The following is a 19029-nucleotide window of genomic DNA, read 5'->3' as shown; positions in this document are numbered from 1 at the left end:
TTTAAAAATAAAAATATATCATGCAGAAAAATATTTTTTAAATGTACATGTTCCTACCACTCAGTATTATTAGACTTTAACACACAGCCATGTTTATCCCATATTTCTAAGCACATAAACCACAAAAGATGTAGTTGAGGTCCTCTCTATATACTTCGCCTTTCCCATTCTTCTGCCCTCACCAGACCACATCATTATCTGGAATTTACCTTTATATAATTGCTAAATACATAGGTACCTACAAGCAATAAATAGTGGTTTTTCATGTTCCCAAACTGTAGATAAAGGGTAACACACTTGATACACCATTTTCAACCCTATCTTTTCCTTCGTCATTGGTCCAGGAACATCCAGCCTGATCCTGCATCTTGAACAGCTACAAAATGTTTGTTGTATTAACATACGACAAATTATTTATGCTTTTGCTGATGAACATCTAAGTCATGTCTGATGGCTTACTATCATACCACTCCAATAAACATTATGGTACACATGTCTTCAAACACATCACCACAAATTTTTCCACAGACTGATCACAATTTTACTTAACACCATCAAACTGTTCCCCCAAATCACACTAATCATCAGTGGCTTATTGTCCCATATGGGATTTACGTTATGCCACATGCTGGCTAATACTTGGTCTGCTGACACTTAAAAATTATGCCAATATAGTATCTATAGTAACAAATTTTGAATTTCATTTCATTTCCTGATTACTAGTGAAAACAAGTATTTTATGCTTATTAGCTATTTCTGCTTGCCCTTCATATAAGTTGCCTGCTAAAATCCTTGGCCTACTTTCTCTTTTCCCTACTGAGATTTTTTTTTTTTTTTTCCAAGAAACTGATTTGTGGAGAGAGCTTGGCAAGATGAAGTTGGAGCTCATCTCCTCCCTGGAGGCACCAAACCACAACTACAGAAAATGTTACTCTCTGAAAATGAGAAGACAACTAGCAGAAATGCTCTTCTGCAGTTTAAGATATGAAGGAAAAGTCACATGGAGCTGGGCAGGAGGGGCAGAAATGCAGTCAGGGGCCAAACTCCTGGTGCAGTAACCACAGGTAGGCAGATATCACGTGGGTGCAGAGGTCCTCCGTGACAGTGAGACCAAGCCCCACATCAGGCACCGCCCCCTAGGAATCTGTACTGGAAATATGAGACCCTAAAACTCCTGACTTTGAAAATCAGTGGGGCTTAACTCTGGGAGAAGCAGAGGGGGACAGGGAAGAAAGACTCCCATCTAAAGCGCCAGCACACAATATCACATGAGAGCCAGCACAGAGGCAGCAGCATGAGAGGTGTGTGGCATATAGGGCAAGCAAATTTGCTGACTAATTTTAGAGCATGTGTTGCAGAAGCATGAATCGGTAGACTTTCTCCAGAGACAGAAATTCTTGTGGTGGCCATTTTTCTCGCCCTCTATCTGTGAAGTTGGCCCAATACTAGTAGAAGCCGGTACTGATATTCTCTTCTACCTTGGTAGCTATGCTTGCCTCACCCTGGCATTGCCCTGAAGACCAGTCCTGGCAGTGACTAGTCCAAAGTTGCTGCCACCTTGCCAGCCCCAGGTGGGTGGTCTCAATTGGGACTGGCAGCCCCCAAAGTAACTATTGCCCTGCTACACCTGGTGCTCACCCTGGCCAGGACCAGAGCCATTTGAAAGTGACTTCTGCCATATGTAGGATACGGTGGGAGGGAGGAGGGACCCAGCCCCCACCAGCAGCATGGCTGCAACAACTGCAGACAAATCTCTCAGCCAGCTGCACCAGTGTTCACCATACCCACAGCATGCTTGCAACAGTTGCTGACAGGCCTCTCAAACAGTCATTCTACAGGCAAGTCCTGCTGACCATGCCATGCATTGAATGGTCATAGTCAGACATTGCAGCCAGAAGCACTGGGGGCCAGACCTATTCATCAGCACATCACAAAGTCATGACAGGAAGGCACTTGTAGCCCACACGGTGGACACCACTGGAGAGACTGATTCTGGTGACAAGGAGGATTGCACTTCTGAGCCACATAAGATGCCTTCTACAAAAGGCCGCTAACATCAAGACTGGGATGGACACATAGCTGATCTACATAATACAAAGAAACAAAAACGGAGAGTCAGCTAAAATGAGGAGATAAATATGTTCCAAAAGAAAGAATAACAAAACCCCAGAAAAAGCACTACATGAAACACAGATAAACACTTTACCTGATAAAGAGTTCAAAGTAAAAGTGATAAAGTTACTCACTGGACTTGAGAGAAGAGTAGAAGAATTCAGTGAAAACTTGAAAGAGATTGAAAACATAAAAAAAGATTTAAAAAAAGAAAATGTAAAAAAAAATCAGAACTGAAGAATACACCAATGAAGTGAAAAATACACTAATAGGAATCAACAACAGATCAGAGGATGCAGAATGGATAAGCAACCTGGAAGACAGGGTAGTAGAAACCATCCAAGCTAAACAGCAAAAAGAAAAAAAATCTAAAAAAAAAATGAGAGTAAGTTAAGAGATCTCTGGGACAACATCAAGCACACTAACGTTTCATAATATAGGGTTCCAGAAGAAGAGAAAGAGAAAGGGGAAAATTTGAAGAAATAATAGTTGAAAAGTTTCCTAGTGTGCAGAACAAAAAACACAGATTCATGGAGCTCAGAGAGCCCCAAATAAGATGAGCCCAGGAAGGTCTACACTAAGACACACTATAATTTACATGTCAGAATTTAACTACCAGACAACTTTAAATGCAGGAAGGGAAAGGCAAGTAGTTACATATAAGGGAAATCTTGTAAGGCTATCAGATTATTTTTCAGCAGAAACTTTGTAGGCCAGTAAGTAGTAGCATGATATATTCAAAATGCTGGGGTGGGGGGTATAAAACAGCAACAACCACCTTCAACCAAGAATACATGACAAAATTATCTTTCAGAATTGAAGGAGAGATAGTTCACAGACACATGAAGTTACAGGAGTTAATCACCACTAAGCCCTTGCAAGAGATATTAGAGGCAGGTGCCCAGTAGCTCAGTTCCTTAAGTGGCCAACTCTTGACTTCAGCTCAGGTCTTAATCTTGGGGTCGTTTGATTGAGCTCCTCATTGTGCTCTGTACTCAGAGGGGAGTCTGCTTGGGGATTCTCTCTCTCCCTCTTCCTCTGCTCCTCCCCACCTGGGCTCCCTTTCTCTCTCAAATAAATAAGTAAATCTTTTTAAAAAACAAACAAGAAATGTTAAAGGGACTTGTTTAAAAGAAAGAAAAAGGCCAAGACTAAAAGAAAATGTTAAAGGAGCAATTTCACTGGTAAAATCAAACATATTGTTAAGAAAGTAGATCAATCACTTATAAAGCTAGTATGAAGGTTGAAAAACAAAAGAAGTAAAATCAATCATATCTACAAAAATAAGTGCAGGGATACCCAAAATAAAAAATATTACACCATATATAAAAAACAAATATGAGGAGCAAAAGTGTAGTGCTTTGAAAATGTGTTTGAGGGATCTCTGGGTGGCGCAGCAGTTTGGCACCTGTCTTTGGCCCAGGGCGTGATCCTGGAGACCCAGGATCGAGTCCCATGTCGGGCTCCCGGTGCATGGAGCCTGCTTCTCCCTCTGCCTGTGTCTCTGCCTCTCTCTCTCTCTCTCTCTCTGTGTGTGTGTGACTATCATAAATAATAAATAAAAATTAAAAAAAAAGAAAATGTGTTTGAATTTAATTGACCGTCAACTTAATACAGACCGCCATAAACATGTTGTATAAGAACTTCATGGCAACCACAAACTAAAAATGTTTAACAGATACACAAGGAGTAAAGAGAAAATTAAGTCAAGCATAGCACTACAGAAAATCATCAAAAGAAAGTAAGAGAAGAAGAAAGGAACTAGTTAACTAGAAACATTAACAAAATGATAGTAAGTAGGCACCTATAAATAATTAGATGTAAGCAAACTAAATACTCTAATCCAAAGGCATTGGGTGACTGGATGGATAAACACCCTCTTCCCCAACCAAGACCCATCTACATAGTGCCTACAAGAGACTAATTTCAGATGTAAAGATACATACACTGAACATGAAGGTATGGAAAAAGATAGTTCATACAAATGAAGATGGGAAAAAAAACCCAGGGCAGAATAACTTATACCAGACCAAAAAAGACTTATTTTTTTTAAGATTTACTTATTTTAATTTCTTTCTTTCTTTTTTTTTTTTATTCTTTACGATAGTCATACAGAGAGAGAGAGAGGAGAGAGAGGCAGAGACACAGGCGGAGGGAGAAGCAGGCTCCATGCACCGGGAGCCCGACGTGGGACTCGATCCCGGGTCTCCAGGATCGTGCCCTGGGCCAAAGGCAGGCGCCAAACCGCTGTGCCACCCAGGGATCCCAGATTTACTTATTTTAGAGAGAGAAAGAGAGAGAGCATGAGTGGGAAGGGCAGAGAGAGAGAGAGTGGGGAGAAGAATCTCAAGCAGGGTCCATACTGAGTGTGGAATTCAAGGCAGGACTTACTCTCACGACCCTGAGATCATGACCTGAACTGAAACCAAAAGTCAGATGCTTAACTGATTGTATCATCCAGGTGCCCTGGGACAAAACAGGCTTTAAAAAAGACTGTAAGAAGAAAAGAGGGGTATTACATAATGATAAAAGGATCAATCCAACAAGAGGACATAACTGTAAATATCAACGCACCTAACATAGGAGCACCTAGATATATAAAACAAATGACAACAGACATAAAAAAAATTGACAGTAATACAATAATAGTAGGGTTTTTGGCACCTCACTTACATTTATGGAAGGATCATATGCACACAGAAAAATTAGTAAAACAGTGGCTTTGAACCACATATTCAACCAGATGGACTTAACAGATATATATGAACATTACATCCAAAAACAGAACAAACATTCTTTTCCAGTGCACATGGAACATTCTCCAAGACAGATCACATATTTGACCACAAAACAAGCCCACAATAAGTGTTAGAAGACTGAATCATATCAAGTATCCTCCTTGATCAAAATGGTATGAAACTAGAAACCAATTACAAGAAAGCACACACACATGGAGGCTACACAATGTGCTACTAAACCAACAATGAGTCAATGAACAAATAAAAGAGCAAACTGAAAAACTACCTTCAGACCAATGAAAATGGAAACAAATAGTTCAAAATCTTTAGGATGCAGCAAAAGCAGTCCTAATAGTCAAATTTATAAAAATAACAGGCCTCCCTCAAGAAACAAGAAAAATCACAAATAAACCATTCAAATCTACAATTACACATTCTTCTCAAGTGCACATGGAACTTTCTCCAGAATAGATCACATACTGGGTCACAAATCAGGTCTGAACCGATACCAAAAGATTGGGATTGTCCCCTGCGTATTCTCAGACCATAATGACTTGAAATTAGAACTAAATCACAAGAACTTTGGAAGGATTTCAAACATGTGGAGGTTAAGGACCATCCTGCTAAAAGATGAAAGGGTCACCAGGAAATTAAGGAAGAATTAAAAAGATTCATGAAAACTAATGAGAATGAAGATACAACCATTCAAAATCTTTGGGATACAGCAAAAGCAGTCCTGAGGGGGAAATACATCGCAATACAAGCATCCATCCAAAAACTGGAAAGAACTCAAATACAAAAGCTAACCTTGCACCTAAAGGAGCTAGAGAAAAAAGCAGCAAATAGATCCTACACCCAGCAGAGGAAGAGAGTTAAGAAAGATTCGAGCAGAACTCAACAAAATTGAGACCAGAAAAACTGTGGAACAGATCAACAGAACCAGGAGTTGGTTCTTTGAAAGGATTAATAAGGTAGATAAACCATTAGCCAGCCTTATTAAAAAGAAGAGAGATAAGACTCAAATTAATAAAATCATGAATGAGAAAGGAGAGATCACTACCAACACCAAGGAAATACAAACGACTTTAAAAACATATTATGAACAGCTCTATGCCAATAAATTAGGCAATCTAGAAGAAATGGACGCATTTCTGGAAAGCCACAAACTACCAAAACTGGAACAGGAAGAAATAGAAAACCTGAACAGGCCAATAACCAGGGAGGAAATTGAAGCAGTCATCAAAAACCTCCCAAAACACAAAAGTCCAGGGCCAGATGGCTTCCCAGGGGAATTCTATCAAACGTTTAAAGAAGAAACCATACCTATCCTACTAAAGCTGTTTGGAAAGATAGAAAGAGATGGAGTACTTCCAAATTCGTTCTATGAGGCCAGCATCACCTTAATTCCAAAACCAGACAAAAACCCCACCAAAAAGGAGAATTACAGACCAATATCCCTGATGAACATGGATGCAAAAATTCTCAACAAGATACTAGCCAATCGGATCCAACAGTACATTAAGACAATTATTCACAATGACCAAGTGGGATTTATCCCCGGGACACAAGGCTGGTTCAACACTCGTAAAACAATCAATGTGATTCATCATATCAGCAAGAGAAAAACCAAGAACCATATGATCCTCTCATTAGATGCAGAGAAAGCATTTGACAAAATACAGCATCCATTCCTGATCAAAACTCTTCAGAGTGTAGGGATAGAGGGAACATTCCTCGACATCTTAAAAGCCATCTAAGAAAAGCCCACAGCAAATATCCTTCTCAATGGGGAAGCACTGGGAGCCTTTCCCCTAAGATCAGGAACAAGACAGGGATGTCCACTCTCACCACTTCTATTCAACATAGTACTGGAAGTCCTAGCCTCAGCAATCAGACAACAAAAAGACATTAAAGGCATTCAAATTGGCAAAGAAGAAGTCAAACTCTCCCTCTTCGCCGATAACAATAAATCTTCTGAAAGAAAATATAGGCTGTAAACTCTTGGACATTAGCTTTATTTTTTTTTAATTTTTTTTTTGGACATTAGCTTTATTAGCAACATTTTTCTTGACCTGTCAACTCAGACTATGGAAACACAAGAAAAAAATATACTATTGGGACCACATCAAACTAAAACAGTTTTCCACAGTGAAGGCAGTGAAGGAAACCATTAACAAAATGAAAAGGTAACCTGCTGAATGGGAGAACATATTTGCAAATGATATTTTCAATATGGGGTTAATATACAAAGTATTTAAAGAACTTACAGAGTTCAACACCAAACACACACACATGAAACAAAGAACCTGATTAAAAATGGGCAGAGGACCTGAACAGACATTTCTTCATTCATTCATCATTCATCAACAAGGAAATGCAGTCAAAACCACAATGAGCTATCACTTCATTCAAATCAGAATGGATGGTGATTAAATGCCAAGAAATACTAAGTGTTGGAGAGGATGTAGAGAAAAGGGAATCCTCCTCCTGCACTCTTGTTGGGAATGTTACTGTGGAAAACAGTAACAAGATTCCTCAAAATATTAGATATAGAAATACCATTAATCCAATTACTCCTGTTGTTGTTGTTGTTATTATTATTATTATTATTATTATTCACTACTGGGTATTATTATTATTCACTACTGGGTAGACTCATCAATACAGAGAACAGACTTGTGGTTGTCAGAAGGGAGGGACATGGGAGGATAAGCAAAATAAGTGAAGGGATGAAGAGGTACAAACTTCTAGTTATAAAATAAAGGAGTCATGGGGATGGAGAAAGTACATGATAGACTATACAGTAAGACTGTAATAGCTCTATGGTAACACTTATGATGCTCATCACAATTTTCTATCGTATATAATTGTCGAGGCACTATGTTGTCTATTGGAAACTAATATACTGTATGTCAACTATCTTCTATTAAAAATGAAAAAAAAGTTAAAATAAGAATGTCCTAAATCTTGAGAACTTTCAACATTCAGACTAATTTTACTATTCTCCTTCTAGATTTGTTTGAAATATTTAATAAAAAATATTAAAAATAATTGAGAAAATCTTGAACACTAGAGGGATTTTAAAATTTTCTCTGGGAAACTACCTTTTCTTTCCAGAGCTATACTATCCAGTAGGCTAACCACCCCACCACATGTGGCTACTGAGCACTTGAAATGTTTCTAGTCGGAAATGAGATTGCTGTAAAAATACAGATTATTTGCTGGATTTCAAGGGCTCTGTACAAAGAAAAAGATCAGTTGTCCAAAGGGACAATGTGTACCACTCATAATTTAAATATATTTATTACATGTTAAGGAAATATTTTATATATATTCATGTTTAAATAAAATACAATATTAAAATTATTTCATCTACCTCTTTTAATGTAACTAATAGGAAATATGTAGTTAAAAGAAAGAAGATACAAAGTTACATGTATGGATGGGGCGCCAGGGTGGGTCAGTGGGTGGAGGTCTGCCTTCAGCTCAGGTCATGATCTCAGGGTCCTGGGATTGAGTCCTGTGTCGGGCTCCCTGCTCAGCAGGAAGTCGTCTTCTCCCTCTCCCTCTATCCCTCCCCCTGCTCCTGCTTGCAGGCTTGTGCGCACTCTCTCTCTCTCTCTCTCTCTCTCTCAAATAAATAAAAGTTATTTTTAAAAATAAGTTACATGTGTCGCTTGATACAGTTAAGGAAAGGAAAGGATAGTTATAGTGCAGATAAAACTGTCAACAGGTTTCTTACAAGTTTTTGAAAGCTGGGGAAGGACAGAACAGTCAATGGAACTTAGTATAGAATCCCAGCACACTGATTTTTTTCACTATACTCAATTAAAGCCATAAAGTTTCACAGAACAGAGACTCGCAAAACAGGAAATTTCAGCCAGTTCTCAACCTGCTGTATTTGATCAGCATGAGAAAATATCATTAAGTTGGCAAAGCAAATTAGACAGTACAGTCAACTGAGAATTAAAAATCCTTTAAACTGGTGGAAATTCAGGAAGACATTCAAAGCTGTTACTATGAGAATATGGAACTAATTCAAAACCCCTGGTTGGTTTAGTCACTTAAATTCTCAAGAAAAACCTTTTTTTTTTCTTTTTTAAAGATTTTGTTTATTCATGAGAGACACACACAGAGAGAGAGAGAGGCAGAGAGAGAAGCAGGCTCCATGCAGGGACCCCAATGCAGGACTCAATCCTGGGACTCCAGGCTCATGCCCTGGGCAGAAGGCAGATGCCCAATAACTGAGCCACCCAGGTGTCCCAAGAAAAAACATTTTTGTTGAACTGGTTTTGTCAGGTGAGTTAGTGATCCACAGGGTGAGGCCTGTGTACCTGGCACTCAGGGTCCCATTTGTGAACAATCCCCCACTGGAGGGTAACATGACCACAGGATGGTCCCATGTGTGAACAATCCCCCACTGGAGGGTAACATGACCACAGGAAGACAGTGACATCAAGTGCTCAGTTTTACAAGTGAAAACTATCTTAAATACATGTCTTAATCTGAAGGATTTAAGGAGTTTTTGGGTTTTTTGGCAGATTTTCCACTGCAGGGCCAGTAAACCACAGCCTGTAGCTCTCCCTCACTTGCTCCCTCGAGGGAGTATGCATCTACAGCTCCTGACTCCCTGTTCTGATGAGCACAGGTGAAACCTTACTTCCAAACATCAAGCAGTGGAATCACAGGGCAAACCCAAGTGGCTGTAGGACCACACCTAGCCCACAGGAAGGGCAGCTGGTAGGTAGCCTAGGGGCTGTGCATGCTCAGGAAGCCCTCAATGCACGTACTAAGCCTGACTGAGCAAGGCAGAGGACCCAGTATCTTGCTTTCTGTGTGTGCTGGTGTTGGTAGTAAAGGGGGCAGCCGGGGTCTCCCATGTCTGCAGGAGCAAACCCCACACAGCCATGGGTGAGACCAAGGCGGCAGGCTCACCAGGAGCCCGGTGCAGGCAGGTGCCAGTGCCATGCTGCACAACTGCCATTGAACTAATAACACATCAATAATGGTCATGAGGAAATCTAGGAGGCCCCCACTTTAGGATTTAGAAGTCAATACACATATATGTTCTCTTAAGTAGGTCTAGAGGGTTTGAAATATTGATTGGTTTGGGGAACCACAGCCTTGCTTGAACAGGTCAGGGGCGGAATTCAATCTAGAATGGTAAGACAGACAAATAATGTATCAATTACATGGCACCTGAGAAAGTCGTAGTGAGATGAAAACTATTAAACTGAGAACTACAACTATGTAAACAGACCTTCTGAAAAGCCAGGTGACTAAGGTTACCTAAGTTGAAGAACTACAGTCTTGCATTGAATTTATTTAATGGCTGACTTGTGTGTAACGCACTCTGGAATAGCTGATGGAAGCTTCATGGAGGGAGCACTGCTCGTGCCACATCAGGTCAGCAGTCACCATGTGCCAACAGAGCAAGGAAGAACATCTACACCACTACTGATGCGTGAGAAGGCTGGTGTCCCCAAGAACAGGTGCACCACAGATTTTTAATTTGTTTTGTCAGGAACATGCATGTGATTACCTACTGTTATTTATTATAAAAGTAATGGATTTTTAACAGGAAAGCTATCCAGGAAAAATTATGCCATCAAAGATGGCTTGACTTTTTTCTTTTTAAACACAGACAGCTTGAATTTAACACTGAACCAATATATTCACAAACTATAAACTCCCTCAGGATAAGATGTGGTCTATTATTCATAAACTACATTTTATACATACTTTCTTGTATAGTTAATATTCACCAAATTGAATTTTAGCACAGGAAACCTAACTGAACTTCAATATTTGTATCATTTTTTTAACCAAAAGTTACATTTTTAGATATGTTGTATCCCCAAGATCCTTATTTTTGCATTAGAAAGGATTTTGTTTTGTCCACGTTGCTTCATCTTAATTTCGACTTTTCACATAGAAAATATAATCTATTTCTGTTAATCTTAAACTAAAAAGGTAAGTGACTCTGAGACTGTAATTCCAAGGTCTTTATTATACTTGGTAATGTTATTACTTCTAAACATAGAGAAGCATCAGAAATCAGGACAGTACCTTGATCTGCAGCTTTGCTTCTTGCAGTCGACCTTTCCACGAAGCTACAAACTTAAGGCTATCCACAGAGCAGCCCATCACCCTGTGGAGGTAAAACACCAAATGTCAAACAGAAATAATCCTCAGGAAGTCAAATACGAGGAGTAACAGATGATAAACATACCCCTACTCATTTACAAGTAAAATGTTTACAATGTGCAAGAATCAGATTTCTTAATGATGCCCAATATCTAAGACTTCATGCTCAGTTTGTAAAGCTAAGTCCTCGTGGGGGCAGCCTACATTCCTTACCCATATGGACCATCACCCTGAAATGCAGACACATGATAAGTATTCCATAAATGTTTGTAAGTTGAACCAAAACACTGCTATTTATAAAACGACCCTCAAGCACCACAAATGGAAATCCCCCAAATCAACACACAACTAAATATGGTTTAATTTTCCAAGTATCTTTTATTATATTTTATTACATTCTATTTTATTTAAAACATCAATCTATATATGATATGATTATCCAAGCGTGTTATAAAAAGAGCTTGATGTTAACTATGAAATCCTGCTCCCCCTGAGAAGCTGGTCAGCATGTCCCACAGAAGTGTCTGCAGCAAGTAAAAATGCAAAGTGGTTGTCAGGGGGTGACTTGATGTGTCTGGTGCAACTTAGAAATTACACATTTACTTTTATTTAACACTGATCTCTTTAACTATAAATAGCTCCAGTGCACCTTCCCCTGCCCCGTCAAGCACGGCATATCCTGATCAATCATCAATATGTTAAAAATTAAATTTCGCCATTTTCAGTTCTAATAAAAAACATAATTAAAAGCAATTCTTTTTATTTTATTTTTTTTAAACTTTTTTTAAAATTTTTTATTTATTTATGATAGTCATAGAGAGAGAAAGAGAGAGAGAGAGAGAGAGAGAGAGAGAGAGAGGCAGAGACACAGACAGAGGGAGAAGCAGGCTCCATGCACCGGGAGCCCGATGTGGGATTCGATCCAGGGTCTCCAGGATCGCGCCCCGGGCCAAAGGCAGGCGCCAAACCGCTGCGCCACCCAGGGATCCCAAAGCAATTCTTTTTAAACTAAAAGTTCACCACATTAAGAAATGTCAAATATTCAGAAATAGCACAACTCCCTTAATTCAATAATAAGTTTACTCTTGACAAAGAAGGGAGTGTAATCCAACGCGAAAGAAGCAGAATCACACCCTGAGGGATACACCAGTGAAGTGTTCACCTTCCTTACCTTGCTGTTTCCTGGCGAAGAGCATTGAGAAATGTGTCTGGGTGGAAGAGTTCTGACAGGTCGAGTGTATCAGAGAAAAGAGCCTGCTTCTCAGCTCTCTCCACCCAGCTCTAGAGGGGAAAAAAAATAAGACACACACCCATTTAAAACCTTTGTAAACTTGAAAGACAAATCTATTGAGGAACTGTTATATAAAAGTCATGCTCAATGAGAAAGTTATGTCATTTCCAATTGCTTTGAAATAGTGTCTGGAAAAAAAAAGGTATTTCTACTTTATATTATGAGGTCTATCCTAATTTTTTTTTGAGATAATATCCATCCATAATAAAAAGGCTTCCTTGCACAACCTTTTGTTGGTATGGATCCACTCGAAATAAAAAGTCTAAAATATGATAATTAATCTAACCCATAGCATCTCAGGTTGGGCTGAAACTTCTTGTGATGAGCCACTGCTCAGTGTGCTCAGAAGATGATGTGAGAATGGGCCTAAGTCTGGAATCTTCAGAGCTCCCAAGTCCTAGTAATGTGAACTGAACCAGGTCCAGTTCCAGATCTGACTGCAAAGTTGCCACCTTACTGAATCAAGTATTACAGTGGAGGGTAACGTCCAAGAAGAAACGATTCTTTGTTAAAAGGTGTTTTTGAACAGACTTTTCTTCTTATCTGGCATTTTAAAATCCCATTGGAGAAGCATCATCAAGCATGTTTTATGAGTACAACAAAGTCTTGTACAACACTGACTACATGCTTCCTGCATATTACCCAGTTCTGCTCCCACACTACTGAAAGTTAGTGTCACACTCATTTCTCAGGGCAGGATGTGGAGGCACAAGAGACAGAGTCAAGTGGCCATAAGTGATCTGTTTCTCTGCACTACTCCACGCACATGCTAAAGCACCTTAGGAGAAATGTAACTTACTAGTGATTCTGAGTCAGGCTGTCATCCTACAGACAGGGGGCACAGACACGGTGCCATAGTAATGTTGGCTGCTACAAACTTGCACAATTGTCATTTACTCAGCCATTCACTTTGTATGACTTATAAAGCCTAGGAAAAGCTGTGTTTCCTGTCCTGTAACACCCCGTTATTCACCCATGCATTTACATCTGTCAGCCAGGTATAGAACAGGACAAATTAAACTGCAGAGCAGTTCTGTTTGCATTAAGACCTTAATGCATTTGACTAGTCCTCCTCCCCTGTAGCAAAAATGTTCCTATGTCCCTACTACCAGTTGACAATATGCTCATTTAAAAAGCAGAAACAAAAGAGAGCTCTTTAACAAATTATGATTTCTTCTTGGATATTATCCTTTAAAACAGTAACACTTCATACAGTACCTACTTCCAATATAGAATGTTTATTCACTGTTTATTTTGTTTACTCCCTAAGAAATATTTTTATTATCTGCTTCTACTTTCATTTGCTAAACATAGCTAAAGAATTCTGCTTGCATGATCTTTTATTATAAGTAGTGTTTAATGTACACATTTTTTAAATTAATACTATCACTTCAATAATTTATTAAAATTGAATTTTAATTCAAAAATTTCAAGAGTTGTTGCCAGTAACAGATATGTTCAAATTAATTAAAAATTAAAATGTGGCTGATCAATTCAGATTTTTTGCCTGAATTAATAAAATTAGTAAAAAATAAAGGAAAAGCTTCTATAATACAAATGTCTTTATTAGTTCATGGCAGTGAGGGGAACTTTTTATCTGTTAAAGAAAGGCATATTTGATAAGATAAAGCTTAAGTAACAGATTCTTTTAATATGTATATTGTCTTTGAACAGCAAACTTGACAGTAAAAAATACAGTGAAGCACATTTTTAAAAACTTACATTTAAACTTGCACATGGATGTGTACAGTAGTTTTACTCATGACTGTCAAAACTGGGAAACAGCCAAGATGTCCTTCAGCAGGTGATAGATAAGTAAACTGAAAGCAATGAACTATCAAGCTATGAAAAGACACGGAGGAACCTTAAATGCACATTAAGGTTTTCTCATTGGAAAGCCAATGAGAAATTGCTGTTACTATTACTAGAATTCCAATAGCATAACTTTCTGTAAAAGGTGAAACTATGGATACAGTAAAGACCAGCGGTCAACCAGGGTGGGCGATGAAGAGGATCAACAGACGGCACACAGAGAATTTTTAGGGCAGTGAAACTACTCTGTATGCTGCTGTAATGATGAATACGTATCATTATATATTTGTCCAAACCCACAGACTGAAATATCAAGAGCAAATCTGAAAGTAAACTGTGGACACTGGGTGATTATGATCCGTCAATGTAGGCTCATCCTTGGTGAGTGATGTTGATAATGGGGAAGGCAATGCATGTGTGGTAGCAGACATGTATGGGAAAAGTCTGTACCTTCACCTCAATTTTGTTGTACACCTAAACCTAAAACTGTTAGTAATGGCTATTTGAAAAACAAACTCATTTTTAAGAATGGAGATAAAGACTTAATTTTTAATGATCAGCAATATGCATATATGGACTGGGCTTTCAGCAAAGTTGTAGGAGTATTAATTGAAAAATATTTTTCAGTAAATGTTTTTCTTTACTCCTGGCTATTAGCCACTTTCTTTTTAAAGGATTGGATTTGAGACTGAACAGAACACCTAAAAATCTCTATGATTATGAGACTATATCTCTAATTCTTCAAATAATGTATAATAAATGTAACTAGGGAGTTAAGCAAATAAAGGGTTGAGCAAATTTCTTAACACTGCATATGTGCGCGCACACCACACACACAAACACACACTTAGAATTATGGGAAGTAAAACTTCTTAAATGGAATGAAGCTCACAGATCATCTAGTGTAGTTCCCTTCTTAGAACATAAATGATTTTTCTGTGGTGCCTGGGTGGCTCAGTTGGTTAAGCATCTGACTCTTGATTTGAGCTCAGGTCATGATCTCAGGGTTGTGAGATCAAGCCCCATGCTTAAGATTCTGTCTTTCTCTCTCTCTCCTTCTTGCCCTACCCAAATCCCCCCCCCCATTTCTCTCTAAAAAGTGTTTTTTTCCCAGACAATAAGGGATGGTTTAAAATACTTCAATATTTTATCAAAAATATGCTAGTAATGAAACAATTTATGAATTCGAATGACATGCACTCACTCACTTGAGGGAATTTACAGAAAGTAAAGACTTACTACCTTGTTAGAGGAGATAAAACATGCACAAATCACTGTGATAACAGTATTAAATGGAGACAGTCCAAGATAGTGGCATAAGAAGATCCTGAATTTACCCCCTCCCATGGACACACAAAATCTACATGTACCTACAGAGTAATTCCTCCTGAAGAGCTGGTAATTGATTAAAAAGCTTCTGCATGGCAAACAATAAGGAGACCATACAGAAAAGAGGAGAAGGTATGGGAGAGAGGTAATGACAAGCACCTCACTCCCCATGTGAAGACCTGCAGTAGGAGGAGATCTCACTGATGGGCCAGATTTGCTCACCTGGGGTGTACACAGCAAACAGGGACTAATAGGGAAGGAAGTCATTGTTAACTCTTTACCTCCAATCTTAAAGGACAACTGGTTTAAAGGGCAACTGGACTAGGAAAGAAGACATTCTCAACATGATAAAGGCTATACTTGGCAGACATACAGCTAACATCATACTCAATGGTGTAATGTTGAAAGCTTCCTCTAAGATCAGAAACAAAATAAGGATTTCCACTCTCCCCACTTTTGTGCAACACAGTACTACAAGTCCTGGCCATGAAATTAGGCAAGAAAAATAAATAAAAGGTGTCCAAATTGGAAGAGAAGACTTAAATCTGTCACTATTTACAGATGACATGATGCTATATATATAAAAAAAAACCCTAAAGATGCCAGCAAAAAAGTTAAAATTATAAATTAACTAAGTCATAGAAAAAAAAAAACCTAACACTCAGAAATTTGTTGCCTTTTTATACTGAATAATGAATTCTAAGAGAAATTCAGAAAATAATCTCACAGTTATATCTAAAAGAATAAAACACCTAGGAATAAATTTAACCAAGGAAATAAAATATCTGTACTTTGAAAACTGTGAGACATGATCAGAGAAACTAGTTATCACTAGTTTCATTTATCACAAATGAAAGACATACCATGCTCATAGACTAGAAGAATACTGTTGAAAATGTTCATACTATCCAAAGCCATCTACAGATTCAATGCAACCCCTATAAAAACACAACAGTATATTTTCACAGAACTAGAACAAATAATTCTAAAATTTGTATAGAACAAAGACCCTAGGGGACACCTGGTGGCTCAGCAGTTGAGTGTCTGCCTTTGGCTCAGGGTCCCGGGTTAGAGTCTTGCATCAGACTCCTTGCAGGGAGCCTGCTTCTCCTTCTGCCTGTGTCTCTACCTCTCTCTCTGTTTCTCTCAGGAATAAATAAAATCTTTTAAAAAAGAAAAAGAAAAAAGACCCTAAATAGCTAAAGCAATTTTGAGAAAAAAGAGCATAGCTGGAGATATCACAATCCCACACTTCAAGATATATTACAAAGCTGTAGTAGTCAAAACAGTATGGTACTGGCACAAAGACAAACACATAGGTCAATGGAACACAACAGAGGGCTCAGAAAAAAACACATGCTTATAAATGTGGGACCCAGGAAATTGAACAAAATCCCCTACCCCTGGACAGGCAGAGCAGGACTGACTCTATTTTGGGCTGCACTCGCCTTGTGCTGACCTGCTTCTTACTTAGGGCACTGCCCCGCCCTAATCAAAGACCAGGACACACCCTAATCGGAAATCCAGCCCAGTGATGCTGCCTCGCCCTAGTCAAAGACCAGGGCACACCCTAACCGGAAATCCGGCTCAGTGGACCAGCATGACTGTGCAACTTTCTGCGTATCCCATTGGCCACTGGCCCTATAAAGTTGCTAAGCCTCTTAGTCTCGGGGTCCAAGTCCCTGCTCCGCTGCGTCGGGTATACTTGGACCCAGGCTCCAGTAAACCCTCGTGTGTTTGCATCGGTGTCGGCTCCTGGGCGGTTTCTCGGATTCGGGATCTTGGGCACAACAATAAAGTCAGCTAATGGACAAAGGAGACAAGAACACACAATGGGGAAAAGACATTTCTTTAAGAAGTAGTGCTCGGGAAATTACACAGCTAACATGCAAAAGAATGAAACTGGACCACTTCCTTACACCATATGTGAAAATAAATTCATAATGGATTAAAGATTTGAATGTAAGACCCCAAACCATAAAATGCCTAAAGAAAACATAGGCAGGAGGCTCCTAGCAATGTTTTCTTGTACCAGTCTCTTCAAGCAAGGTCAACAAACGCTAAAATAAGGAAACGGAATTACACCAAATTAAAAAGCTCAGCACATTGAAAGAAATTATTAACAATGAAAAGGCAACCTACGGAAAGAGAGATCTGTGCAAATCACACCTAATAAGTGGTTTATCTTCAATTTGCATTTAAAAATATATAACTTAGGAGGAGGGGTAAGATGGCAGAAGAGTAGGGTCCCCAAGTCACCTGTCCCCACCAACTTACCTAGGTAACTTTCAAATCATCCTGCAAACCTATGAATTCAGTCTGAGATTTAAAGAGAGAACTGCTGGAACGCTACAGTGAGAAGAGTTTGCGCTTCTCTCAAGGTAGGAAGACTGAAAAAAAATAATAAAGAAATAAAAAAAGCATCCAAGGGGGAGGGGCCCCACGAGGAGCCGGCTAAGGCCAACCAGAGAGTGCACCCAGGACAGGAAAGCCCAGGCCCCGGGGAAGCAGGAGCTTCACCAATCATCCCAGACTGAAAGGCACTCACAGGGAACTCGGCAAGATCCCAGGAGGGGCAGGGATGCCCTCAGGCTCCCAGGGGCACTAAGAGAAGACCTGTGTCCCTGGGGAGGAACTCGGCAAGATCCCAGGAGGGGCAGGGATGCCCTCAGGCTCCCAGGGGCACTAAGAGAAGACCTGTGTCCCTGGGGAGAGCGCGCCACACACCACGGCCAAGCTCCCTAAAGGGCTGCAGCACGCGCCCAGCGGGGCCCTGGAGCACCTTGGGCGGCGGCTCGGGCGGCGGCTCCAGCAGCAGCTCTGTGCAGAAGCAGCTGCGTTGCCCCGGGAGCGCAATTCCAGCAGCGAAGGCCCTGGAGCACCTGGTGCTGGGGGACACAGCCCAGGATCCGGTGCTCCCCCCAGGATAGGCGAAGGCCAGGAGGATAGAGGACAGCATGGACACTCCTGCTGGGTGGCCCCAAGCTGTGCAGATCTGCCCCCCGTCCCCGGAGCATCCAGGCCCCTGCGGACTGGGAGCTGCAGTAGTTACTGCAGGAGCTGACTCCAGGGCTGGAGAGCTGGCACAGCCACTGTTATTGTTTCTCCTGGGGCCTCACAGGATAAACAACCCCCCACTGAGCCTCACAGATTAACAGGATAAACAACTCCCAATGAGCCCAGCACCTGGCAGGGGGCTGAGCAGTTCCCCCAGGTGAACACACCTGAGAATCAGCACAGCAGGCTCCCCCATCAGAAGACCAGCTAGAAGGACAGAAAAAAAGCAAGTTATTGACCAAGCAGCACTGGAAAGTTCCAGGGGAAGTCGAGGGATTTACAGTATATAGTCAGAGAATACTCCCCCTTGTTTTTGTTTTCTGTTTGCTTCCCCCACCCCCTTTTTTTCTTTCCTTCTTCTTTTTTTTTTTCTTTTTTCTCTTCTCTCTTTTTCTCCTTTTTACAACTTGTTTGGCCACTCTGCACTAAGCAAAATAACTAGAGGGAAAAACTCACCTCAAAAGAAAGAATCAGAAACAGTCCTCTCTCACACAGAGTTACAAAATCTGGATTACAATTCAATGTCAGAAAGCCAATTCAGAA

The 19029-nt window shown here is 40.0% G+C and overlaps 1 protein-coding gene across 2 annotated transcripts in view; it reads right to left on the bottom strand.

The window, feature by feature from the left end:
- The window catches only part of DYNC2H1 (dynein cytoplasmic 2 heavy chain 1), a 341276-nt gene that overhangs the window by 29556 nt on the left and 292691 nt on the right, over positions 1-19029 (bottom strand). For both annotated transcript variants that reach the window (XM_055305872.1, XM_055305873.1), the window contains 2 exons: positions 12169-12278; positions 10920-11001 (listed from right to left, as the gene is read on the bottom strand). In XM_055305872.1, coding sequence (XP_055161847.1) covers positions 10920-11001; positions 12169-12278 — 192 coding nt within the window. The remainder of the gene's footprint in view (positions 1-10919; positions 11002-12168; positions 12279-19029) is intronic.

Source organism: Nyctereutes procyonoides, unplaced genomic scaffold (genome assembly GCF_905146905.1).
Source record: "Nyctereutes procyonoides isolate TBG_1078 unplaced genomic scaffold, NYPRO_anot_genome, whole genome shotgun sequence".
Taxonomy (NCBI): domain Eukaryota; kingdom Metazoa; phylum Chordata; class Mammalia; order Carnivora; family Canidae; genus Nyctereutes; species Nyctereutes procyonoides.
The sequence above is the reverse complement of the archived record's forward strand: the minus strand, read 5'-3'. Positions and strand labels throughout refer to the sequence as shown.